At 40.5% G+C, this 27,953-nt stretch overlaps 1 protein-coding gene across 7 annotated transcripts in view; it reads right to left on the bottom strand.

Moving 5' to 3' along the window:
* Positions 1 to 27,953, bottom strand: part of ehbp1 (EH domain binding protein 1) — a 185,671-nt gene that overhangs the window by 49,228 nt on the left and 108,490 nt on the right. For 3 of the 7 annotated variants that reach the window (XM_088086125.1, XM_042501759.2, XM_088086126.1), the window contains 4 exons: positions 14,096 to 14,246; positions 9,986 to 10,276; positions 5,763 to 5,917; positions 219 to 357 (listed from right to left, as the gene is read on the bottom strand). In XM_088086125.1, the coding sequence (XP_087942251.1) occupies positions 219 to 357; positions 5,763 to 5,917; positions 9,986 to 10,276; positions 14,096 to 14,246 (736 nt within the window). The remainder of the gene's footprint in view (positions 1 to 218; positions 358 to 5,762; positions 5,918 to 9,985; positions 10,277 to 14,095; positions 14,247 to 27,953) is intronic. The other 4 variants (XM_088086127.1, XM_088086128.1, XM_088086129.1 and 1 more) reach the window with 2 other exon arrangements.

The raw sequence follows: 27,953 nt of genomic DNA, 5'->3' as shown, positions 1-27,953 counted from the left end.
ATGTAATTGAAGGAGCAGCTTCTCCTCGAGGCTGGTTTCAAACAGCAGAATCATTAATGAGCCTCTGACCCTAAAGTGTCAGTGAACGTCCTGCACGTTACCTGCGCTCAGGTGTTACCTGGATGTATGTGAGTCCAGTGTTGCTGTGTGCAAACATACCTCCCTGGGTAAATACTGTATGTACTGTGTGTGTGTGTTTGTGTTGCATTGTATCCCACCTGGTCTGGTCTCCACATACTGGCTGAAGGACTTCAGCTGTGTTTTTCTGACTGCAGAATCCTTGTTGAAGACCACCGGGCTACGCAACCTCTCTGTGGCTCTGCGCAGCCGCTCTGCTCGCAACTCCTCAGCGTTATTCTGTAAAACACAGAGAAAAGGTGTTATGACTTACTGTTAATGCTATACTGAATGTCACAGGAACATATTCATGAAATGACTTCATCGAGGGTATTATATTTAGGGTTCCCACACATCTTCCTCAACCAAATTTTAAAATGTTTACGTGACTTTTCTTTAAACATGTCAGATTCAAATTCTATTCAAACAAAACTTCAGCTAGCTGGCATACGTAGAGGGAGAGATGGCAACATGAGAGCGACTGAAGAACACATGCAACGTCAGGAAGTGCACAAAGAAAGTTCTACTTCAAAAAACGGCCATTGTAAAAACATAACAACAGTAAACCCCCCACGCACAAATGGAGAAATTGGTTAAACTTGAAATTATTGACTTAAAAAACAATGTCAGCGATTAGTCTGCTGCCTCTCCACATCTCCTCTATTATTCTGTCAGCCTCCACCAGCCACTTAGATCTGCTCTCAGGCTTTTATTAGGCAGCCGCAGTTTCAGGATTTCACAGCCACTCTGTGATTATTGTGACCAAATACACACACACACGCACACACATGCACACACACCTGCACAAAGACACACACGCACCCCATTAGTGCACATGTAAACACGTGTGCGCAAACACGCTCACTGACAGGCCATGAGATAAATCTGGTAGAAGTTGATATGTTAGCTACATTGTGGTTTGCTTGAACACCTCTCCCCAAACACACACACACACACACACACACACACACACACACACACACACACACACACACACACACACACACACACACACACACACACACACACACACACACACACACTCTCATTCTCTTCCTCACTCATGAGAGAGACAAAAAGCAGGCAATTAACTTGACTTTCAACAAAACCCCGAGCCAGAAAATATATTCAGATTATGCAAAATGCAAAAAAACGCTATTGTTTTCAAAGTGAACATGTGTTAAAAAGCTACACGCTCGCTTCTCCCACTATCAAAAACGGCGTGCAGAAATGCTTTATTACCAGGCCTCCAAATATGCCAAGCCGAGTGGAAAAGAAACCGACTCCGGCTAAGATTGACGTTGTGGCAACGCTAATAAGACGGCGAAACGTGTAATAAAGTCGACAATTAGGGCAAACATGTTCCACTGCCTGAGACGGAGGGAGATAGTCAAGCAGGGTGTGCAGAGCGAGGAGAACTAATAGAGACGGTGTGGGCGGGGAACACGCTGTAGACGGGGAGTTGTTAGTTTAGCTTCAGATTATTGACTTTCAAAAACAATGTCAGCAATTAGTCTGTTCTCACTTTGTTTTGTCTATTAGTCTGTCAGCTTCTACCAGCCTCTTAAAACCTCACGTCAAGTCAAATCGAGGCAAATTTATTTATGCAGTGCCATATACAAAATGCCCAATTAGATCTTTTAAAACACAAGGCCAGAGCTTGGATGTGTGCAAATGTTTGTGTGTGTGTGTGCATGTGAAGCTCCAGAAGAGTAGAGAGGAGATTTAAATTACTGATCGCAAGAAAAGTGAGGAGGTAAATGACACTAGTACATAAAGGCCTTCTCTCAGTGTCCAATGATTTCTATGTATTTACCTTAATAAAACTAAATATAATATCTCTATCCAACGATGAAAAGTTACAATAACAAACATGTGTCATTCAGTGCTAAATATTTGAATTACATTAATGTTAAAGGGGCAGTTACCCCCTCAAAAAATGTGTTCTTCCTCGTACCTGTAGTCAATCTAGATTGAGTTGCCGAGTGTTGGAGATATCAGCATATCATTGCACAACAGTGACATTGATTGAGATCTCTAGAGCAAATATCTCCAACGCTCTGCAACTCACACCAAAACAATCTAGACTGATAAATAGCACTACAGATAATAAGAAACATATATATACTTGATTTTTTTGAATAAACTGTCCCTTTAAGGTTGCAATTTAAAATTTTTAGTAGTTCCAACTTGCATTTTGTAAAGAACATGAATAAATAAATAAACAAATATAAAATAATGTCATTTCTCACAAGGTTTCTATCTTTCAGAGATTGCTGGGGAAAGGCGGCAAAAAAGAAGAGTGAGTATTTTCATGCAAATGTACTTTGTTCAGAGGAGTGCTGCCGTGATATCAAACATAGGTTGTTACAGGATTTCTTTAAAAAAAAAAAAAAGTTGTTAAATGTGCCTCGTCTAAGTGACCTGGGTGCTTTGCTTACACCACAACTTTATGCAAACTGCTAAAAAAGCAACAAAAATCTCTCAGAAGACCAAAACGGTCATCCTCCTTTCACAGTGATTAAGCAGTTAGTGGCGTGTGTGTGTTGTAACCTTTATTAAAGTAATACTAAGTCAAGAGTTTGTACTTTTTAAGTCACATTGGTGAAGCAAAAAACACTGTAAGGGTTTACAGTCTGATTCGCATTTCAGCCACCCACTCAACAAAGTACTCAAATCACGAGTTTCTCTCGACAGAAGTCCATCAAGTGACTGATTTTATGAATATTTCATGTTTGTTTGCAGAAAAAAAGTGTAACAGTGTATCACTGATAATTGGATGTCAAAGGATTTATTGGATTAATGTTGCTCTCCTTGTCATATTTTCATTTTTTTTTAACATTTTGGTGTGTTGACTGGTGAAAAACTGCAAGCTCCTGCAATATCTACAGAGAACTGTTGATTTAGCAGAAGAGTAAATCCCCGGGGAGACTGATTAGGACACTGAAGCTGTCGACCCAATTATTACTTATTGTTTAACTGTTGTGGATCTGACGTGTTCGCTGGACTACAACCAGAGGTTAACACAACAACGTGATAATGACCAAAGACGGTTTCTCGACTGGCCTTCAACACCTTCTTAAAAACTAACTAGACAATGTCCTTCTCTCTCTCACTCACACATACACACACAAACGCACACGCACACACACGCACACACATACACACACACAGCACCTGCCCACTTGGCTACCCCTCTGTCTCCCTTTCACACTCTGGGACGGGCAGATATTGGGGTGTCCCCTCCCTCCCTCCTCTCTCTCTGTCGCTCTCCCTCTTTATCTCTTATCGCCGCCATCATCGCGGTGGTGATTTGGTGCTTTTGGTGTGTGTGCAAGTCTGTGAACGTGCATGCAGGGGGCTGCGTGACTAACGTTGCAGTCTGCTGAGCGTCGCATGCCCTTATCGTGCGCTGCCGAGGCTGCGCATACACACAATCGCTAATGAGAGACAGGGAGTGTGTGTGCGTCTCTGATGTTCCTGCAGGTCGTTCCACCCGCCTGAAGGACTTTTGGGATGCCCAATCCTCTTGGGACAAACAGTTTATCCTTTTTTAAAGGACAGAGGAAGTCATTTTACTAAACGTACACAAATATATTTATGCACATGTGTGCACGTTCATTTATAAAAAGTTTTGATTAAAAATGACTGATTTGTTTTAGTAGTTTTGTGCTGAGTATATTCATTTTGTGCAGCTTTCCTGTATATCACATTGGTGACGATGAGAAGCACATACATGGAGGTGCATTAGAGAAGCAGCTGAGTAGGAATAATGCAATGCCATTACAAAATTAACAAGACTTTTGAGAAAAAGTAGTCCTTGCTCACTGATATAGTAATACCAAAGGTGAAATAGTCTTATGTAGAAAACTTGTGTAGTTTAAACTATTTTGACTGTTTTTTCAGCAGCCCTTTATCCCTTATCTCCCACTTCAAAGCAAGTTGGCTGGATTAGCTGGGCTGGAAACAGACTTTTGAATGCCAGAAATTTCAGCACCTGATCAAGTCATCAAGACATTAGTTTACAACCCAATCAAACAAACACCTGCAGGTATATGTAAATTAGCAGTCATGCTAACTCTGGCATATTTACATTTGTATTTGATACTGATAGTCATTAATATGCTATTTCCCTTTTAAATAAATAAATAATAATTATGACTATTTCATGATATATGACATAAAACATCTCACCTGTTGCACTTTCAGTTCTACACTGTGATGGTTAATCATGATTTTAGCTCCTGTGCTAATCATATATATTTATAACAAGACAGTGATAGCTAATATTTTGATGTGTCTCAACAGAGATCCGCTTGCACGCTAAATGTATGTAAGGAGGAGGTGTTAGGCCTGATTGTTATTGTGCCTGTAATGTCAGTGAGTTATGTCTGAACGTTATCTCATTTTCACTCTCTGGATTTGTGCAGATTTTCATAGATATCTCTACCTAATCATGTAAAGTTTTGATAAAGAATAGAGTTTAAATAACTATAAGTTGAACAAATACTGATTTCTCAATCAAGTATTTGAGCACTTATGCTCACCACTAGTTCTGCGTCAAGAGTTGTTAGATATTTGATTTAATTCTGTTGAGATGGACAGGTAGCGTTTTCAAATAGATTAGCTGTTTAATGTTCAGTTTATTATTTCTGACTGTTTTAAAGTGTCTTTTTCTTGCTTTTGGAGAAAGTGAATTGAGTGCAGGCTTTGAATACCTTGTTCACTGACGTTCACCCATGCATTCCCACAAAATTTGTATTCTGATGGTAATAAAGTGCTGTAAGTTGCCGACCACTGACTCAGAAAAAGTTTAGAGTTCACGGTCAGGATACCAAAATCACATTTTATGCAGAAAAATACGCTTTTTGGGTAATGTGTTTTGAACAGGTGTCGACCAAACGGGCAATTCTACTTCTGTGAGGGTCAAATGGTGACACACAACACATATACACTCCTTTGGCCATAAAGAGCTAAGCCTTTTAGGCTTTGAACACAAGAGGGTGTTTATGTGAATCGATGATCAAAGACATCCTGTGTCGCATAAGCACAGAGGGTTTCACTTGTACTGACACACACACGCACACACGTACTCACCTTATTCCACTTGACATTCAAAATCAATTAAACAGATGTTAAGACTGGCCGACTTCTTGTTGTTGACTCAATATTCACATCACAAGATAGACACATGCAGCAGCAACAACCCCCCCTTTCTCCACTGTGACAAACACACACACGCACACGCACACACACACACACACACACACACACACACACACACACACACACACACACGCACACACACGCACACACCAACAACTGTCTGAAAAGGTCATAGTCAATAGAGGGGGATTGCTACATGTTATGTAGAGCATTATGATGCCACTGTGCGTCTCTCCTGGCTGTGGACTGACTCATATGGACACGAGAGGGATAAGCTACAGTCTTACATGAAGTGGTCCAACTGACTGACGTGCACACTGTGTCAGTCGACTGAACGCCAGGGTCAATCGGACCTGATTGATTGGACTGACCCTTTGATGGAGTGGAGAGAAGGGACAGAGAGAGAGAAAGAGATAAAAGGAGAGAAAGAAAGAAAATAAAGGACCCCAGTGGGTGTTTTCAGGTGAGTACGTGCGTACCTCCAGTCCTTCTGCAGGGCTGACTGGGGAGGTGGAGGAGGCAGTGGGTGAGGATGAGGAGGAGGTGGAGGACGGGGATGAAGGGGAGGTGACTCTTCTCGGGCTGACCTCCACGAGCTTCTTCAGCTTCAGATCCACGTGCTTACTGTTTGGACCTGGACAGAGAGAGAAAGGATAATCAGTACAAACAGCACACATCAAAAACACAATGAAACATGAAAACTACAGACGTCTGAAGTGAACAAAAGCGCCAGGTACAGCACACACAAACTACAAAGTTTACAAAAAAAGAAAAAAGGTGAGACAACTTAGTTGACATTCATACACACACAAACACACACACACTCAGGCAAAGCCATTGATAAGGAACATACACACAAACACATGAGTGAGAGGGGATATACACTACACTATATATATATGATAGAGATCTGGACAGACCAGGCAGCCTTAAGTCCTGTTTGTACTGCAGAGAGATGCTGAGGCACTGAGTGTACATTGCTGGGACTATCACCATGGTAACCACAGGGTAAGATAGAGGGAACGGGAAAACCAGAGAAAGAAAGACAGAAGGAGCATGTCTCATTTTTAAGTGTTTGTTGTCTTACAGACTCTTTCTTAAGAGTTTATATAACTTAGTGAATCCACAATGTTAAAAAAAATGGGTGAAAAATACATGTGAAATCCAGCAGCATACTGCAACACAAAACAGCATCGCAAACTACAGCTCCCAAAATAACTGTGGAGGTAAGACATCACCTCTCTGAAACTGCTTCAACAAAACAATACATTGTAACTCTAATGAAAGTAGACTGTATTGCAGAGCTTAGTACACTGCATTTGTTTTAGTTGAGTGAACCTAATTAACAAGCGTCTGAGTTAATTTTTACTTCTTTAGTTGCACAAGATATAAATCCTTCTTTAAATGCAATCTTGCTGTTCTCTATTCAAATCATCAGCATTTATTGCAATATCATCTTGTATTAGCACCATAAACTTAGCCTGGCATCTCTTCACATAGGGCTGAGTGATACGGAGAAAATTAAATGTCACAATATTTTTGATCGAATGCCATTATTGTGACAATATTTCAGGGTTGACTGTTGTTGTTTTCACAAAATATTTAGACAACTGAACTTTTATGCACGTCCGAAAACCGCCAGAAAAGCGCATCACTCAGCAGCAAAAGAGGAGCGCTCGACAGGTGCGTTGTACCATAGGGAAGCAATGGTTTTGCTGGCGCTTTTCTAGCGCCGCACCTCAGTTTGATCAGCCCTTAAGAGGGTAAAGTGAAGGATTAGCACAGCTAAAACAGTCTGGTAAGTTCAGTAAATTACAGAAATTTACTGCAAAGCCTTTAAAACCAGGAAAAGATAACACATGATAATACATATCCAAAATCTGAGATGATATCCAATCCCATATCACAATATCAATATAATATTTATACATTGCCCGGCCCTAGCTTCAAGTGAATTAATCTTGAACCTCCCATTTCAGTTTTGATTTCCAGTGGGCATTATCGACAGGAACATACCAGAATGCCTCTGGATGCATCTAGATAGACTAACAACTAATAAAAGAAATGAAGCATGTGATGTAGCGCTGTTACACATGCAAGTTAAGGCAGTGATTGGTCCAATTTCAAGCAGAAAAAAATGGCGACTGGGGCACAAAACTTTCTCAACTTAACATTTGAAGCGATGAAATTATTTATTAGTGCTGCATAGTTTGACAGTTCAATCAGAGTTTCATGAGCCTGGTGTGTTTTTTTGTTGTGTTTAGGTTAAAAATCTCTAAAATAATGCTGATGATCCACTTTAAAAAGCTGGAGATACTTTTCAATTCTTTCTTTTCCTTTACAGCTCCCTTCACATTTATTTTCTCCAAAACTATCTTGCAAATGTCTTGCTAACTCCCTTCGCTCATTTCATCTGACAAACCTAACCTCCCGCCTCCCTTTACTCTCCATCCATCCCTAATGTGTTCGCTCTATTATTCTTTCTTCCTCCCTGCTCCCTCTCTTTCTCTCTTTGGCGTCCAGTAGTGACACACAGCTTTATTTTCCAGGAAATGGTAACCAAGGCTCCCCTGCCAGGCCACGCCACTGCACTGACGAAGATGAAAGAACAGGAGGGCGACCGTTTCATGTGTCACCTCCCTCCGTGACACACACACACATCAAATGATGCATGCATATATATGCCAAACATACACACACTCTCTTGAACTCTCTTAAAACAGACAAGGACATACAGGAGGAGGTGTGTGTGTGTGTGTGTGTGTGTGTGTGTGTGTGTGTGTGTGTGTGTGTGTGTGTGTGTGTGTGTGTGTGTGTGTGTGTGGGAGGGGGCTGGGCTGCAGGAAAGTGATGACAAAAACCAAAAATTTACAGGATGAAGTTTGGTATCAGCTACTTTAGCTCTACAATCACCACCATCCATTTCTTTCTTTCAAGACTACATAAAAAATTCCACCAACAAAGAACAAAAACACACAAATGGTGAAAAAACCCCAAACAAGTGTGCGGAGATATTGCACTTCAAAGCTGGAGGAAGCATTTGTCTGTTTTCATGTTTGTTTCTTCTGGTCCTTCACTGTACTCTCACCTATCTCACATCGGCAGGAAAGTGAGGAAGCAAATAAAATAAATTAAATACAAAACAAAGTAATTAGTTTACCTCTGAAGATTTGAGCAAATGCTTTCCTGAAGATATGATTTCATTTTTGTCTGGGGAGCACTTTTCGGAGTTTATTAATTACTACTTAAAGAAGTTTCTAATGAAAGAAAACAGAAAAAAACAACAACAACACTATGGCAACACTCAGCAAATGTTCACTGTTAGTTGGTTCCTCCTGCATGAAGCACCGAAGAGTCAGAGCCAACAGGATGCAGAGGTCAGGGGGGCAAGTTAACAGAGTATAGACGTACAGACAGACGGCATGCACTGAAGTGAGAAACTGTGTAAGTGAGGACGAAAGTGAATAAGAGAACAAAAAAATCAGACTGCTGCCAGCCTCTTCAAACTTTGATGAGGGCAGTTTAGACTACATTATGCTTACAGGGTGGAGGAGATAAGGTGGGGAATCACAAAGCCACAATATATACGGATAAAACTCTATTTGGGCACAACACTCCAGGTGAAAACATTTTTTTAGTCACGCACTGGTCATTTATGAGATTTGTGGCTGTTTAGCTTTGATAACATGTCTTCCTTCAGACTACTGGACAGAAAACATGCACAATGCACATTTAAGAGTTCATTTTAATTTAGATTTCTGTTCTGGGAAGCAAAAAGTGAGAAAAAAGTGCATATATAATTTGGTAATTCCTTATTTTCTTATTTAAACACAAAACTTCAGAAAAAAAAACTTTTCACATTTACTGTCTTACTTTCTACCTGAAAGTATGGAAATTTTAAAATACATGTCTTTAAAGCCTGTTTTCTTAGAGTTTTTTCTCACTCTCTGAGACAAAAATTTCCACTTACATACCAAACTTTCCATCTTATTCCTGTCTATATTCTGATGCTTTTTACAGAGGGATAATGTAAAATCTTTTTTAAAAAAAAGTCTGTACTGCACTTTAAAATAAGAAAAAAAAATGTGATGGATTAACTTTCTGATTGGGGCGTGAAGACTATAGAAGTTCATTTTAATAATATTACGAAAGTAATGGAAACATAAAAAAAAAAAAAAAAAAATACAAATAGGTAGCTGTGATGTAATGTGTATTGAACTTGTAAGAAAATGGCTAAAACATGCACAAATGCTGCTGTGGTCCTTTAACTGTGTATATTCTTATTCAGTGATAAAGAGAGATACCCAAAACTCCCTGTATGCGAAACAAAACTAAAGGAAAGAAGAATTTTGAATATGGCTTAATATGGTTTATTTTTCTGGAAATGTCTGCAAATTAGTGCTTATTTAATAAGATGAGGCCTCAAATGCATTTTTAAAGAAAATTTCAGAAAACTTGTAATAAAAAAAATGTAAGTAACTGGGAAGGTTTCATGGCAATATCTAAATGTTAAAAATGTTACTCTTTTCACCTGGGGTGTCTCACCTTTAGTGCTGTTTGGATGTGATGTATCATTACATATTATTTAAATATTCTGAACATGTAGGAAATACATTAGAGAAGGTCCAGACAGGCAAATAAGTTAGTTAGAAAAAGGCAACCACGACAGTGAAGCATGCAGCAGCACACAGCCAGATTTTACCCAGAGGCCTTAGCTCAGAGTCGGGGTTAGTAAGCTCCAGGGGAACGTGGGTGCCTGAGGTGGTTGGAAGAGGAGCCTCCAGTGGCAGTGGGTTAGTAACCAGCGCAGATGCAGATGTGGCAGCAGCAGCAGCAGCAAGAGTAGTATCATCATCATCATCATCATCATCACCACCACCACCACCAAAATGGAGCTTCTCTTCTTCAGCCCTCCCCTCCTCCTCATCCTCCTCACCCCTTTCACCGTCAACGCCATCATCCTCATGATGACCTCGCACTCCATCCAACACATCTGTGGGTGCGGAGCGGGACAGAGGAGAAGGGAGGATGAAAGGAGGTGAGTCAGGGAGACAAGGAAGGAAAGTGAGGATGGAAGGAGAGAGAGGAGAAGTAAACAGACAGGTGTTAAAGGAATAAAAGAAAATGAAAATGCAGAGAGGAGTGCAGAAAGAAAAATCTTGGTTAGTGCGTTAACAGTAATCTGTGGTAAGAGTTATGCTAAGTGAGCTGATTCAATAATCCTTGTTTTACATGTATAATCCACCATAACATGTCTCCTCCCCTCAGGCACTCAGTAAACGTTATTAGATGATGACGGCCGTTAGCAAATAAATCGCCACCCTAATATTCAGTGCACTCATTACAACCAGAGGATGCAGAACTTCAGTGTCTTTACGCAGGACTGTTGCATTTAAACAAACAGTGTGTAAGATTTAGGGGGATTAAGTGGCATCTAGCTGAAACTTCTCCCAGTTAGAGTTTCTTCAGTGCTCAGGAGGTTTTTACTGGGAGTTGAATAATCTGCAGAGGTCTCCTCCTCTCCAAAACAAACAGACCAGTGACTTAAACCAGTAAAAACACTGAATAAATCACTTCCACCTAACCGATCAGTGTTTCTCCAACACTGTTTGACATGTCAGAGACAGGTGGCTTGCTCACTATATGATAATGTGTGCTCACCTTTTTATCTCTGATAACTTAACATCCAGACATTTGGGAGGTTTTTAACAGGATCAAAAGTATACTCAGAGGTCTCCTCTTCTCCAAAACAAACAGGCCGGTGACTTAAACCAGTAAAAACACTGAATAAAGCAGTTTCACATTACAAATCCTTGTAGCTGCTTGTTGCAGATGGGCTTCTAATAACGGTGGCCAACACAAAGACGCAAAAGACGATTGGCCCTTACTGGAGTCAGTGTTTGTCTGTAAAACATGGCAGTGCAACACAGTGACGCAACACGGCTCCCTATGAAGACATAAACGGATGATTTTTAATAACAAAAACAGTCAGCACTGTAGGTGTGTTAGTCTGACTTTGAGAAATTGGTCCTAGTCTGATTTCAGTCGAACCAACATGTTTACATGTATTTTAAAAGTCCAGTTTTAGCCGGACGAACACAATAACTTGACTTTTCTGACATGTAAACGTTCTGAATGGTTGTTTTCAGGTCATTATACACTAAAGAAAACATGAATTATATTATATTGCATTTCTGTCAATATTTCCCCCTGAATCCTACAAACTGGACATTTAAGAGTATGCTCGTAATTAATAAATCTAATATCTAACCTGATTCATGGCATGAAAGGCCACCAGAGTGACCAGGAGGGACCCTGACTGATTGGTGTCAGTCAGAAGGTTCATGTGCATCGCTGCACTAATATCTGACACACAAAGTGAAACCGAGACCTCAGTTTAATTCCCCTCATTCAAAGATCTGTTGCCTGCCTTTCTTGTTCCAGATAAAAGAGGTAAGGGCAAACAAAAACCACAAAAACATGAAAGAACATATTCCATTAAGTCTCCTGAGGGGCTCAATAGAAACAACAGCGTCTCCACATTAGGAACAAAAGAAAAACCATGTTAGAAGAAACTCAAATGGAGACCTGAGCAGCTCTAGCTGCATGGATAACCCACCATGGATTAAAACAAAACAATCAGTAAACAGCGTCTGACATTGCAAGCTCCCTCCTCTGCTATTTACTACTTGGTGGGTAGAGAGGCGGAGAACAAAGAGGGAAGGAGAGAGAATCAAAATAACAGCATTTCCTGTTTTTTTTTTTTCTTTTTTCTAATTTGCTAGCTGCGATGCGGAGCGTGCTCGCAAGCGCCGTTCCTGCGTGGCTGGCTGGGGCCTAATTAATGGGAGGCCATGGTGATGGAGTTTGGAAAGTTTCTTTGCGGGCAGACACTTGGAGGGGGCAGCCCGAGCTGCATTAAAGGACCGTGAATGGTGTTGAGGGGAGAGAGGGAGAAAGACAGAGAGAGGGAGAGGGAGAGAGAGCGTGGGGGCTAGGATTAGCCGTTCTGCTCGGCAGGCCTTGTGTATCACAGCCAACAGCATTTCTCTCTTCTCCTCACCTCCTCCTCCTCCTCCTCCTCCTCTCTTGTTCCGTTCTTTCCTCCAACTCCATTTTTAATGAGATCAACAATTAGTCCAATTCAGAAAAGCTGAAAGAGCAAATAAATCAAGTGCTACCCTCCCTCTGCCGCACCGTCTTTCTTCTGTTGTTTTACCTAACGAGTCGCTGATCTCACTTCTCGTTCTTTAGCGTTTGTAAGTTTTCGATTTGTTTGTTCAACGCAGGAACCCGCCACCACTCTCAGGCCAATGTGCCCTCTGACCTTCCTACTTATCCTTTTTCCTCTCTGTCTGTATGTAACCCGGTCACCAGAGCTGCAACAAGCAGTTGATTTATCAATAAGTTCATTGACAGGAATATTACTGGCAACTATTTTGATGATTGATAAATTCTTTGGGTCACTTTTTGGGGGAAACATTCTCTGGTTTCAGCTTATAACAGCAGTTACATATTCGGCTGAGTCACCAGAGGAAAAATGTTGGCACTGTAAGTTTCTACAAACCAACGGATACGAAACATTTTTTTACGTTTTATACGTATCATATCAGTGTTTCTAAAGTGACGCAGCTCTGATTACAATGGTATCCTCCATGGCTGAAAAATGAAGCCAATGCAGAAGTGCTAAAACCTGCAGTTCTCTGAGGATGGCTTCAGAAGCCAGACAATCCACATAGACCCCCATATTCAAATGAACATGTTTACAGCCTGGTACAAAAAAACGTGTTTTGTTATATACCTAATTTCCTCCTTCATGATAACTGTATGGGAAGTAGTTTTTATATATCTCAACCATTTCTCAAAGCATTTTCACTTTTTTTTTCTGGCATTTTTGTAGCAAACAATTGAGAAAATACATATCTGTTGCTTGACTCTCTCTCTCATTCCCTGTACTTCCTCTCTCTCAAGCAACAATGGGCCAAAATTCAGCGCTCATCAGTTTCTCCATTTCTTCATATCAAGAACCCTCTTTCCTTTTTCTCCTTGTTCGCAATTACGTTACCGCTTTCTCAACTTCTCAGACTCTTCATCATCTTCCTCACTTTCCCCTTTAATTTGCATGCAGCACACCCAATCTACCTGAACACAACAACCAAAAAGAGGGGAGTAATGTGGAGGAATCTGAAACAAATGACTGGAGTCCTAATAATGGTCATTATCATAATAACCCCAATTTCAAGGAAATGGAAAGCAGTGGGAAATGCGCATGGCAGCATTTGCTTCCCCTGCAAGCCATTATTAGAAGTGTTTGGTATTTTGAGCATTATTTGGCCGCACAATGTGTTGTGTTGATTAACAATTACTGGGCGTACGAGACGAGGGAGGAGTCGCGGGGTAAACTGCTGCTCTGAATATGAGGGTGGTGCATTTTCGACCCGTGGCTGTTGTCATATGGCATTTTGTTTTTCTCTGAGGATTAGGCAGAACCCCTTTAGAGAGCATAATGGAAATGTGTGAGTTGTAGCATGTGTGGATGAAGGAAGTGTGTATGTCAACAGCATGCTAGTGTGACTTTTCTTTTGTGTTATTGCTAATGAGTTTTGGTGAGATTTATGTGAGATATGCACTTGTGTTGGCAAGTGTGTGTGTGTGTGTGTGTGTGTGTGTGTGTGTGTATGTGTGTGTATCGACATGAGGCCTTTTAATTAAACCCTGAAAGTTTGTGTAAATAAAAACACTTAGTGTCCATAAAGTGTATGTGTTTGTTTGCTTCTGCTGACTGTGTGTGAGTGTTCGGGTGCGTGCTGACCTCCGACAGGGCTCGCCTTGCCGCCCTTGCTTCTGTCAGTGCTGGACGCATCCAGCATGCTCATGTCAGACATCTTGACTCCGGATCGAGCCTCGGCTATCAGCTGCCTGGCTCGCTCTCTCAGCTGTCTCCGCCGCTCTGCATCTCGCTCCTGCACACACAAATAAAGAAGAAACCATATCAGTGACTCTTATGCAGGTACAAATAAACGTTATGAGATCCTTCTTTTTTTGTTTGTCGCTTTCTTCTACAAATTTATGCTGTTCGACTTCTGGGTCAAAGCCTGGCACGGGGACTTAAACACCAATAATTGGGCCAATAATTACACTTTTTTAACATTATGTAAACGTACTGACTGAGTCTGACCGTAAATGCTGAATAACTGTTTATTTGTGTAGCTTGAGAAGGATGTTTCAGATTGAAATGTTGTCTTGTAAAGACAAATAAACTGTTTATTTGGGGCACAACAATGCACGTAACTTCTTTGTGCCCTGCAGTGAAGTGCTTTTATCACACTTGGCACCCTTTCAAATATTTATCTGACATATTGAAATAACAGCTGTGGCCTTCTAAATTTGCCACTTTAATTTTCATGAACTGTTTAATACAAATAAAGTTCATGATAAAAAATTGTGAAGTCCATAAATTTAAATGATTGATATAATATGAATGAGAGCTTAACAAGCGTCACTGTGTCTCATGAGAGAGACGTTACACGATCTGTAAGAGAGAAGACTCTACTGGAGTTTCTGGGACTTTAAACATGTGTGGCAGAGTAAAGACGCAGGCTTGCAGATAGTAAACAAAGCAGCAGATCTGCAAAGGGAGCAGGCTGAGACGGACAAACAAAGTTGAGTTCAGTCAAGAAAGGACCCAATTTTAATGGGCTTTATTGCCAATACATTTCCATTAAAATATGCCCAGATCCGTTACAATTCAACAATTTCAACAATATCATATTACTACATGATGACTACTTTATGAATGCACACTGTCGAAATCGACAATGCTATTATCATTTCCAGAGCACAATAAAATCTTCACAGATACACCAACTACTACAAAATACATAATAAGATGTTTTGCCATCAAAATGGTGGTACACACCTTAGTGCATTATGTTGTTAAAAGTGTATAGATACACACACACACACACACACACACACACACACACACACAATCTTGGCACTAGACATACAGTATTGAGCTGTCACCATCAGAGAAATGGCAGAACTGCCATTTTCAGGCCGATCCAATCTGATCCTACTGATAAAACCGGCCTCCATGCGCACACGCATGCACACATGGACACACACAGACACACACACGGACACACACACGGACACACACACACACACTCACTTGCAGAGTAAACAGGAAAACCTTGATGATGATGTCAACTGACAAACACTTAACTGCTGACGACCCAAGTGAGCACACACACTCAATGCACAAGCTGTACAGATAGAAATACACAAATATACAGGACAGGCTGCCACAATCAGGGCTCGCACAGATGGGGGCAAGCCAAATTCAGGGACTTTCAAGTATTCTTTCAAATACTCATTTGTATTTTCAAGGATGAAACAGTTTTCTTTAGAACCAGCAGCTGCAAGAAAATTGTGCAAGTTCTTAAATGAAGCAAATATTCCTCCCTATTATTAATAAACTGACGCTAATTAGAGCTCAAAACTCATCCTAACGACTGACGCTGCTCTGGTGTGAGTGTTTTTCAGGTTAGCGAAACATCCCAGTGCCAACTCTTAATTGGTGTTAACCAACCGATTTGTGCTCGTATGTCATTAGCAAAAAATTGCAACCACTGCTGTTCTTTGCTTCCTGTGACATTTATCTACTACAATTCATAAAATAATTTATCATTCTGGTCTTCTCTTAGTAAAATTCAAGTACTTTTTCAAGGACCTAATTAAAAAAAAAAAAAGTCTGATTTTCAAGGTATTCTAGGACTTAAATTTCTGAGCGTTGAATTCCATTACTTCAAGCACCTCCAACACCTTAATGTACCCTGAATAATGTGATTTACAAACAAATAAGTGACACTGATAAACTGATGGGGCAAAGTTATGAGGGTGCACACAGATGTAAAAAGTTGTGGCATTTCTGAGACTGGAGTTGTGGCAGCTGTGGAGTAATTCACTGCAGAAGTCAACTCTAGGTGAGCTAAAAAAAAATACAGTTTTGAATCCTGTCTACATGATTTGAACACAACTGAAGTTGGACTGACACAAACTCGGTCTTGCTGTTGTCTTACACAACTCAACCTATGCACAAACATTTACGCACTCCGAAACTCCACCTTGCATCGGCCCTCCCCTCTCCCAAACATACACAACCACATATGACCCAAGGGAGAGTGAAGCTGCATTTCTCTGTCACTGTTCTCCCTCCCTGTTGTTTCCTGTTAATCAGGCTTCTCCATATTGAGGCAGGGGTTTTAGGGCTGGCCTATTGAAGCTGCCCATTTATCCATTAACAAAACAAGCAGCGCCCGCTAATGAGCTACATCTCTCCATTTCCATGTCAATTGTTTGTTTGTAGCCATTGTTAGGCTGGGACAATGGGGTTGTATTGTAAATGACAGCAACCCTAATGCACTCTATGTGTGTGTGTGTGTGTGTGTGTGTGTGTGTGTGTGTGCCTGTGTGTGTGTGAGCCCAAGGGGATGCCCACAGGGAGAAGGGAACACACCTTAGAGAGAGACTGATAAAGAGAGACAGTGGGAGCAGGAGAGAGAGAAACAGAGAGACAGAAAGCAAGATAAAGAGTGAGGAGGGGAGCGAGTTAACATTGCTTGTAGAAAAGTATTGAGTGTCAAGAATTACAAAACGTCTTTCCCAACCCTCTTATTCAGCGCAGTTCCAGGAAACAAAGCAGGGAATTATAATTTTTAATTTGAAAGAAAATGGGAGATGGTATCTCCAAACTTGGAAACTTCAATCTTTGTTTAGCACTTCCAAAAACCACCACTGATAAAAAGAAAACTTAACAAACATGACGACTAGATTACCTGTAGCATGCTTAACATCGACAGAAACCTCCAAAGGTAATTTTTTGGTGACTAAATGGAACTTTGAGGGCCAAATAAATTGATTAAGGACTTTGATTATTTTCACTGTAGGACATTAGCATCCAATAAACAGGCTAAAATAGGAAGCCTGGATAACAAGATTTAAACAAAAAATAAAGCAACGTAGAAGCTTCTCATTATCAGCGTAACAGCAGAAATTCAATCCATGTTTACATTTATGTGACCTGAGAACATGATGTAAATGGAAAACTTGAGGAGGACCGAAGTTGAACCTTGTGGAACACCACAAAACAAACACTCCTTATAATACTGTTATCAATAAGCAGGTTTCCATAACAGATTTTCGCAAAATATTTCCAAAATGTCGGTTAAACACAATTGCAAGATGACTGAGTTTCCATTGAGTGAAGTTATACGACCTCTCCTTTGGCGATAATATTCCAAGAAGCATGGTGATCGATGCTCAAAACATCAGCAGCTTTATTTCTATTGTAGCCACCGCACTAGCCGTCAATATTTCCAATCGAAGGCAACATAGGAGTATTACGTGAATGATAATGGAAAGGCAAGTCCTTTCTACATGGGAGCAGCCACGTATGAGGGATTTCTGGGAGGTGATAGTCCATGATTTCACAGTGGAATTGTGGATCGACTGTGAACTGGGAGCCAGTTCCTACCAAGCACATAGCCATAGCATCAAATAACTTATATTATATTATATTTCCATTGCATTGAAGTTCAAGGTGAGATGCAAGACGACATCAAAATGGGTTAGGATGAGGGCCAGTCTTAAAATAGGTGCTCATAAGTCAATTTGTCTCTCAAAGCTGGTCAAACTCATTCTGCATTCACTGTTCATGTTTTCAATGATTGACTATTGTTCTAGTCAAAGAGTCAAATGTTTGCCATAGTATTGCTGGATTGCAGCACTTTAATATGACATAAAAATTAATTCTGTACTCCTGTCCTTATATTTGCCATGTTGTTTTCTTCCAACATTGCTTTCTTTCCATCCCTACTTCCTACTTTCTAACTATGTTTTCTATGCAGGTGTCTCCATGCTTTTATAAATGCATTATGATACCCAGTAATGTCACTGATGACCCTCCGGCTACGGACTAGTTCTGATATCCAATCTGGCCTTTACAGATATGGATACAACTACCAATTTAAGTGTGCCTGCGTGCATATATATATATGTATGTATATATACACACACACATACAGCTTGGGCCCCAACTCTCTCCAAAACATCCCACTGCATTATTGTTGTCCGCCATTTTGGGGACAGGAAATGGGAAATTGACTTTGCCTATCCAGAGGCTAGGATTAAGACTATAGAAAAATGCATCTGACTAGCGCCTAGCTCGGCCAGCTACAGAGCTGCTGATTAAAAATATGAGAATGTGTTTGGAAGGAGAGATGAGGAGAGAGAGGGAGAGGAGAGGGTTTTTGTTTTGTGAAGAACAATGTGTGACATGATCTAGGAACAAATCTTTCTCTGACTAGGTATTCTTATTCTTATGTGCATGTGTTATATATATATATATATATATATATATATATATATATATATATATATATATATATATATATATGAGAGAGAGATACTGTGCTGTTTCTGAGCGGTAAATCGCTAAAAGTCACTGTTTTTTTAAACATTCAGGACACTCAGGCCAAACAACGCCACTGATTCTCCTCCACTGAAGTCGCTTAAAACTTAACTACCCCACTGTTGAACCGGTAGCAGTTTTTCTTTCAGCCATGCATGTTGACGTCATTGCGTCAACACGTCAAATTATTGCCATTATCACGATATGAATATTTCTTATCATATTAGATATTATATCATTATATCATGAATAATATGATATGGCACACCTCTATTGGACACAATTAAGAAACAGTGCCCACAGGGGCGTCACTTCCATACTTCATTTTAGGTACTTTAAAACTCCATCTCTTAGTCAAACCTATAGACATTTGATGTCTGTCATCCAGCTGATGCCAACACTAACACCCTACAATTATAAATTTGTGGGCATACAATATGTCAAAACTTTTTTAGTTCATAGGGGGGACTTGATCAAATGGTGATAAAATGCCATCTAGTGGTTAAAACAAAGTGATGACCATGCTTACTTTTTCCATCTTAAAAAGTCATGAATGATATTGTATGTAACAGGGAGAATAAACACATACAGCCCTTTGATTTGGCAGCACTGGACACTAACAACCAGTGGAAGTAAGAACCAGCGGGACATGACTCTGGAAAAAAATGCACAAACCCAACCAGCCGTTCCATGATCAAAGCAAGGAGGAAAGAAAGCGTGTCAGCTGGTGGTCAGTGGGTAACACTGCTTCAAGAATGGAGACTCAAGAGGAGAAGAGACTTTTCCTTTTTAAATGGCGACAGCAAGAACAATTGTGTACTGTGTCTCCCATTGACTGCTGGGAACCTCCAGGGGAAGAGAGGCTAAACGGTTGAGTGCGAAGCTGAGACAGAGGGCTCCTCTGTGGGCTTGGCGTCGGGGTGAGGACCCCTCTCCGCTCTGGAAGCTCTCTTTGAGCAAGGGGAGCAGGTTGTCGCCTTGGTTGCTCTTTTCTGGGTGAGGAGAAAGAGGGAGGGAGGGCACGCACCACTGGTCATGTACAGAGACCTGGCGTGGGCACAGAGTGATGCCACACAAACACACACACCCCCACACACACACAGGGATACGCACACAATCACTATCTATAAAGGGTTTGCCAACCTCCCAGATAGCCAGCCAGTCTGGCAGCCAGTCATGCAGCTCCAGACATTTGTCATGACAGGCTAATTCACAGTCAAGAGGTGCTTTAGGTCTCTATCTTGTCCAGGCACACACACACACACACACACACACACACACACACACACAAAGAGGTACAAAACATGCACACACAAAACCAATCACATAGCTGCGTAATCACACACTCGAAAACATTGTTTCAGACGCCAGAATGATGATCCAGACATGATGCAGGTGCAGAGAGAACTTCATTTTAAAGCCATCCTACCACAACAACAAACAAACAGTAAACAACTACACAACCTGCTTTACATCTATTTGTTACTTTTAAATGGTCTACAAATAAATTGACTTTCCTTATTATACTCTACTGGAAAGTACAAAGCCTAATAAATGAGACAGAATTAAGAGATAAAGACCCTAAAGTAGCTTATTGGTTACTGTAGCAGTCAGAACAGGGACTTATCACTATATTTAGAAAGGTGATGCACCATCAGTATCACTTTAAAATGTACTGCTTTATCTTATTTTGCACAATGAATGAATATTATATACACAGAAAAGCATTGTATTTCATGTATGCATCTGATGGTGGGCCGTTACGATTAAGAGTATGAATAATAAGATGTTAATTCCACTACAGATGAGACTTGATGATCATTAAAATTAGGTGGGGGAAAAGTGGATATATATATATATATATATATATATATATTGATATTGGTATCTGCCAAATGATTGTTATATATTGCCATAGTGTTTCTATTACACTGCACTGTATCAATTATCAGTTATTCAGGAGTTGAGGTGGGTAACTCCTGAAATGAACTAGCAATTCTTGGTACTTTGGCCTCATAATTCCTATGATTTATATTTTCAATGAGATGCGGTTGAGAAAAAAAAAGGAAAATAGATGACTAGTAGCTTAAATGTAAATCAAAACGTTAGGTACTCAAGGAAAATGGGGACTGATAAGATACACAAGAAGGCAATCCAGGCAATCCCAAAATACATAAATGAGAGAGAAAAATATTAAAAGGCCTTTGTTATGATGGCTGAATCATTATAAATGCCAACATGTTTCAGCCACTGTGATTCTTTGTTTTAAAGCCCTAACGGAGAACTATAGTGGTCAAAACATGATGGCTCTTTCAATAATTTAGCCATCATTAGGTTAATATTTCTGTCCTCTTTTACAGCATTTTATTTTTTGGCAATAATTGTAAAAAATAACAATAAATAATAATAAAAAAAAAGCCTGCATGTCCCCACACTACGTTGCCACGTCAGGTTTGGTAAGTTGGTAGAGATGAACAAACAGAAAATATCACTGGGGTCAGGGAGCAATGGGGCTTGTGGGAATTGTGGTCTTCAGTTTGAAAACCACAATAAAGGCTTCCAGTTGACTCAAACATGATACCACAAGGTACTGCAATGAATTCAACAACATTTTAAGTATATTTATAAATATTACATGCAATAAATTTAGAAATCCATTAGTTTCAAAAACCCTTACTGCTCAAATTTTGGAAAAAGAGAGAGAGCAAGAAACAGAGTGAGTGAGTGAGCAAGAGGGCGAGCGAGCGAGAGAGAGAGCGAGAGAGAGAGAGAGAGAGAGAGAGAGAGAGAGAGAGAGAGAGAGAGAGAGGAGCTTATCGGCTGGCTCCAGACGGAGTGCGCGGATCAATGGGCGTGCGAGGCCCACAGCGATCAATGCATTTGATAAAGAATTAAAGAAGAGCCACTGTACATGGCTATCAAAGAACCAGGACACGGCCTAATTATGATTCGACGGGTGCGTGCCCATGATAGGGGTCTGTCTGCGAGTGTGTGTGTGTGTGTTATATGTACATAAATATAAGTCTGAGAGATGTCGGCGTGGAAGTGGTGTAAAAGTGAGGGCTGTGTACCTGTGTGTCAGTGTGTACATGTATGTGTGTGTGAGGCTGTCAATAAAAGTGTGTGTGTGTGCATGGTCGCATGTTTTTGGGCAGAGGTGTCACGTTGCTGTGGTTTGGGGTTGTTACTGTGTGTGTGTCAAATGACTCCGATTATTCTAAAATCAAGGTTTTTGTTTTTTTTAAACTGTTTTTAACCCTTTGAAGCCTGAGCAAATTGGCTTGATTTTTGTCAAAAACATGGGAGGTTAGAAAGATAAAAGAAAATTACAAGTGAGTCAAAAAAAAAAAATTACCTCATGAAAGTACTGTGAGATTTAAAGAAAAAAAAAAAAAAAAAAAAAAAATTTAAATATAACACTTTCTCTCATTTTTTGATAATATCTAACAATCAGTTCCAGCTAATTTTCAGCTCATTTTTGTCACATTTTAATAATTTTGTTGCATTTGCAGGACATTTCTTGCTAAGTTGTTCATTATATTTTTTCCATGTTTCTGACAGAAATCAAACCATTTTTTCAGGTTTCAGAGGATAATATGTTTGTGAAAGGCGTCTGAATGCAGCACAAGATGACTGATGCCAATCCAGGTGTTAAGAGGTTAACATATTGGTGATTAAATAATTGGGTACTCTTTATTAATACACTTTATTGTATTTCTAATGACTCAGTGTTTGTGTTATATGGTGTCTCAGTTTGTTTTCCTGTTTAGTATTCTGGGTATATTTGAATAAATAAAAATAAAAATAAATAAATGCTATTTATAGCCATGCTGTTGGTCCATGCTATTTATTTATCCCTTTTTATATTTATAACACTATTGCATATAAAAGGCACACTTCCAAACACTTCAAAAAGAGTGCATTTTAAGGAGAATAGTGCTTGTATTTTAATAAAACACATATTTATGTGCTGAATGTGTGTTACAGAAGAAAGGTGTGTGTGCGCAGTATGAAACTGACATTTTTGAGCAAATAAACTTGTGTGTGGTTGACTTCTGAGGTTCTGCGTAGCAGTAATACCACATTTATGTGTGTGTGTATGTGTGTGCTGAACAAGGGCCCTTGTACTGTAGGACAGGTAGAACAGGTAGAGTGAAACATGGAAACTTCTCAACACACAAAAGTCAGAGGAGCCCGTCACTCTGACAAGCGAGTAAGATGGGAAGGTTTTGCCCTTTAAACAGACAGGATAATTGCTGGCGAGAGAGAGGCAGAGAGAGGTAGAAAGAAAGAGACGGAGAACATGAGCTGGACTTGGTGACGGTGGGTTACATAAAAACACAAGTAACCTGTAACCAAACAAGAGCCTTTACAAGCAAAAAAGGGGAGGTCAGTGTGTTTGAAAGGCTTCATTCCAGTAAAAGTTTGCTCCCTTGTGAAAAAGCTGACTCTGACATCATTGATAAAAAGTTAAGTTCAATATGCGGCAAGGATGGTGCAAAAATTGGTAACAAGTCAATGCCAAAATTTTGAAAACATGACAATACTTGTTTTTCTCCAAAACCATAGGCACCAAGGATGCATTTCTTACAGACCTGACGGAGTAGAATAGACGTTTTGTTGTCTGCTGTTAAATGCATGATTTCGGACACATTCGTATCTTTTTGCGGGTTGCCGCAATCTGCGGCCACCAAACAAATTTTTGGAGCTGGACCGTACATTAGGAGCGGTATTGGTATATATACACTGTTGGGTTATTGAACACTTGGGCCAAAGATGGGAGGCAGAATGCATTTGAAGTGAAACAACTGTGCATTCTGCTGGGTCTAAAGTTGACTTTCACTTACAAACAGCTTCTCCTCTCATCCATCGATGTGATCTGATTAACTGTGAACCGATTGACAGATCAAATATCAACCCTGAGAGTCTCAAAGCTGCTGCAGAGGGAAAAAAGAGGTAATGGAGAACTCTGCCTGAGAGAGGACACAGAATAATATAAAAGGGACCAACAGCCATTTAAAAGATGCCAAAAAAGGTGCAGCAAAAGCTCTGCCTCCACTTATGGAAAAGAAAAGCTATTATGCATAATAAATGCATAATTCTTTTAGAGCTTTGTAACTGGAGTGCCACATACTACTTACACTATCCAAAACTTGGTAGTAGCATGACGAAGTCACAAGTGCCTATTCTGCACTGAGTGCTGCACATGGCATTTTGTTATGATTGCCAAGAGTTGAAAAATGTTCAGCTTTGGGCAAAATGCTGAGCTCGTAGATATTATCATATCTAAAATTGTTACGAAAGAAGGAGAACAAAAATACCAGAACATTTTTAGCACCTCCTTGAGGTTATTTTCTTGTTTTGTTTTTTCTTTTAAAAACTTTTCTTTCTTTCTCTCTTTGCTTATTTTCCGCTAATTTTCTTGTGCCTTTTAAAAACATTTGCCTTTTTTTTTTTGCAATTTCTTGTTAAGTTGTTTATCGCCCTTTTCTCAAACAAATGAAGCCAGTTTGCTCAGGTATCAAAGAGTTAAACTGTTTTACAAAGGCACACATACATACACAGACAGAGTAATGTTAACTTTTATTTCACTTTCTTTAAGCATTTACTAAGGTGCTGGGATGTCTGTAGTTTCTTATGCAATAAACATTTAATTTGCTCTAATCTTACGACTTTATCCTTCATATTTTGTCCATACAAAGAAAAAGACAGAGACACCGAGGCTACAGGGAGGATGTGAAAAACATTTGACACTTCCACTTGGTCAAACGTGAACACGAGGCATGTGATAACTTGACAAAGAGAGAAGAGAGGAAGAAAGAAGGAGAAGTTCGTGTGTTCAGAGGAGGTATGCAAGTGTGTGTGTGTGTGTGTGTGTGTGTGTGTGTGTGTGTGTGTGTTACAGCTTTCCTCTCTGATGGCTTGATCAGCTCTTGTGATGCAATTGAGAGAGCTGTCTTTCTCTTGCTCGTTAACACACACACACACACACACACACACACACACACACACACACACACACACACACACACACACACACACACACACAGACACACACTCAATTTAGACACTGCCTTTGATCTCCACTCCAGCCAATTCAGCCACGACACATACCCACACACTCCAACACGAGCACACACACACAGACCAAAGAAACTGCCCACCAAACTATTTAGTTTCATTAGGGGCAGATTCTTCAAAAAGAAGAGAGAGAGCAGGAGAAAGGCTGGGGGGTGGAGGAAGAGGAAGAAGAGAAGAGAGAAAAAAAGGAGAGCTGGGAGAAGAAAGGGACGGCAGCCACATTAAAATGAGACCTGGAGAAAAACTATTACTGCTGGGAGAAAGTTGAAAAGGAGAGAGGACAGGAGGAGGAGGAGGAGCAGGAGGAGGAGGAGGTGGGGGGAGTAAAGGACAAAGTGTGGACAAAAAAGGAGAGTGCACAAGGCCATATTTGCATTTTCAAAATAGACATTTTTTATATGCTGCAAAGACAGCGCTTCACTGGTGGCCTTTTCAATTATGGATTAAACCTTTTTTCCCCACATATGCTGCAATTAGAGTATTTGTATTCTGGAGGTTTAAGATTATTAAATGTGTACAGGATTATGTTAAATTACATACATTTATTCTATGTCTGTGGATGGAAGAGTAAGTAGTGCTCACTTACTACTATTCGTAAAGACAAAATGACTTCTCAATTGCAGTTTTAACGAACAATGTGAGCTGTTGGATTGTGAAAATGAGTTGTAGTTATAATAATGAGAACCTGCCACTGTCAACACTCACATAACGGCCCTGACACACCAAGTCAACAGTCGGCTGTCAGTGAGCATCTGTCATCCTAGTTTTTGAGGTGTATCTCTTATTGTTGGCACTAGTCAGCCCCTGTCAGCTGTTTTTCAGCAGATTTTGCATGTTATATCAGTGTCACAGCTGGCGAAGCCTGACGGTTAACGACATCACTCTGATTGGCGGTAAAACGTGCATGAGAAGAGAAACGCAAGTGAGGAAAGCAAACAAACGACTAAAGTCAGAAGGGTGTGAGATCAAAATAAACTTGTTATATTAGGTAAGATATGTTTCTAGATTTCCCACATATTCATTTATTTGTGATGGCGCACCACAATCAAAACATCTGCCGCTACTGATTACTTTCATATTTTTGGAGCTGGACTGTTATTAAGGAGCGCGAAAAAAACAGATCTGATGAAGAGCTACACCTGCGCTGTGTTCACAGACCTGCAAAAATGCCTGAATTTAGAGAGGGGATAGACAATGGTTAAAAAAAGAAAAGGGATAATATAGATAAAAACAAAAACAAAAAACAAAAATGGGACGTTCTTGTCGAATGATGAATACAGACTCCTGCTGGCAGGGACATTTATTTCCTCTCATAGCAGGTGCAGAACATAGTGCTCATTAATGCTAGCTAGTGCTAGTCTGTTGTCTCTGTGGTGTGTTTGAATGCAACTTTTTGGCCAAGACACAGGTAAGGCAACTGTTTTTGATGTTGGTTTGGTGTGTCTGGGCCATTAAACTCCTGTTTCTTTGTTGTGATGAGCTGGCTTCCTGAATATACCACCTGTCAAAAGTTCACTGTTCCACTTGTCCAATGTTTAGCACATTAGGGCCAGCAGCCAGGAAACAAGTAGGCTGTTACCAATGTGACATATTTGTTATAATCACTTGGATGAAATACAGAACAGTCAAAATAACTTTTCGAGAACCTTTAGGAATGCCGAGGTTCAGCCAGAGGGCTTTGTTTTGGCCACCAGTGACACAAATGAAAGAGAGAGGAGAGGAGAAAATGAGGACATGAATGCAGTCAAGTCAGGATCAGAGGACAGACAGCAGATGGGAGTGGATGACAACACCCACAGGTCACAACAGCAGAGACCCAGGAGTCCCCTCCAGTTCTAAGGAGGAGGAGACGGGGGCGACGGAGGAGGGGGTGGCTGGGGGTGCTGGTCGGCAAAAATCAAACGGGACCCAATTATAGGAATCACAACGAGTCAGTGAGCAGGGGAACTCTCTTACCTGGAAAACACCAAGGCATTTGCGTGCACTTTCAAATGCATACCACACTCACGCACACTTACACACACTCACTCACTCACACACACACACACACACACACACACACACACACACACACACACACACACACACACACACACACACACACACACACACACACACACACACACACACACGCACACACACACACACACACACACACACACACACACACACACACGTTTGAAAGAAAAAAGCAAAAGCAAAAGTGCACAGGTGCTGTATATCTGCACACACATAATTTTGCAAAGAAACACACTCAGGAGCACACGCTTGTGAGTCCACATGCACACAAACACACACTTCTCCCAAACCTAGTGTGGATCCTGATAATTAGCCTGGCCAGGCCGGTGTGAAATTACTGTTCTCATCTGCTAATGGATGAGAAGACCTGAAGCGAATAGACACAGACACACACAGACACGCACACACATGCTTCTCCATTAAAATAATAACAGTGGGAAAGACTGAAAGAGCAAAAGAAAGACAAACAAAAATTGGGACGTCTGCAACAAGGATGAAACAAGAAAATAAAGTCCTTGCCCTAGATATTTTTCTGAAAGCTCATGAATTACTTATCGTGACATTACAACATTACACTGGGACGACTCATATGTTGTGATGGACACCTATGAGGAGGAGGTGGTGGGCTCAAAACTACTAGTAGTCCTGTTAGTCCATCAAAGACCACAGAGGGGAGACAGCAGGACAAGATGGAGAAAACAGGAGGACAATGTGTGGCGGAGAGACAGAGAAAAGATAGTGAGTGAGGAAAAAAAAGAAGAATGAGGTTGAAAAGACAGATGGACACAAAGAGAGAGTGAGACAGAGAGAAAGTGAGGGAGAAGACAGGCAGAGAGAGGAAGAGAGAAAAGTGAACCTGTGACCTTAGATGAAAGAACCAGTCACTGTGGGCTACAATTAGGGATGGCAGGAGGGAGCGCATAGGTCAAGAGAACAGGGCTACACACACACACACACACACACACACACACAGTATCCAACATATTGTTCTGCATCGAGCTACATTCATATTGATGGCAGTGACTGTAACATCTGCACGTATTGTACAGAGCTGTGACTGCTGTGAATGCCGTGTGGTGCCACTAATGTAGACATA

Source organism: Plectropomus leopardus, chromosome 13, assembly GCF_026936395.1.
Source record: "Plectropomus leopardus strain MGB_pleo_1.0 chromosome 13, ASM2693639v1, whole genome shotgun sequence".
Lineage (NCBI taxonomy): Eukaryota > Metazoa > Chordata > Actinopteri > Perciformes > Serranidae > Plectropomus > Plectropomus leopardus.
This window is presented reverse-complemented; position numbering and strand designations above follow the sequence as displayed.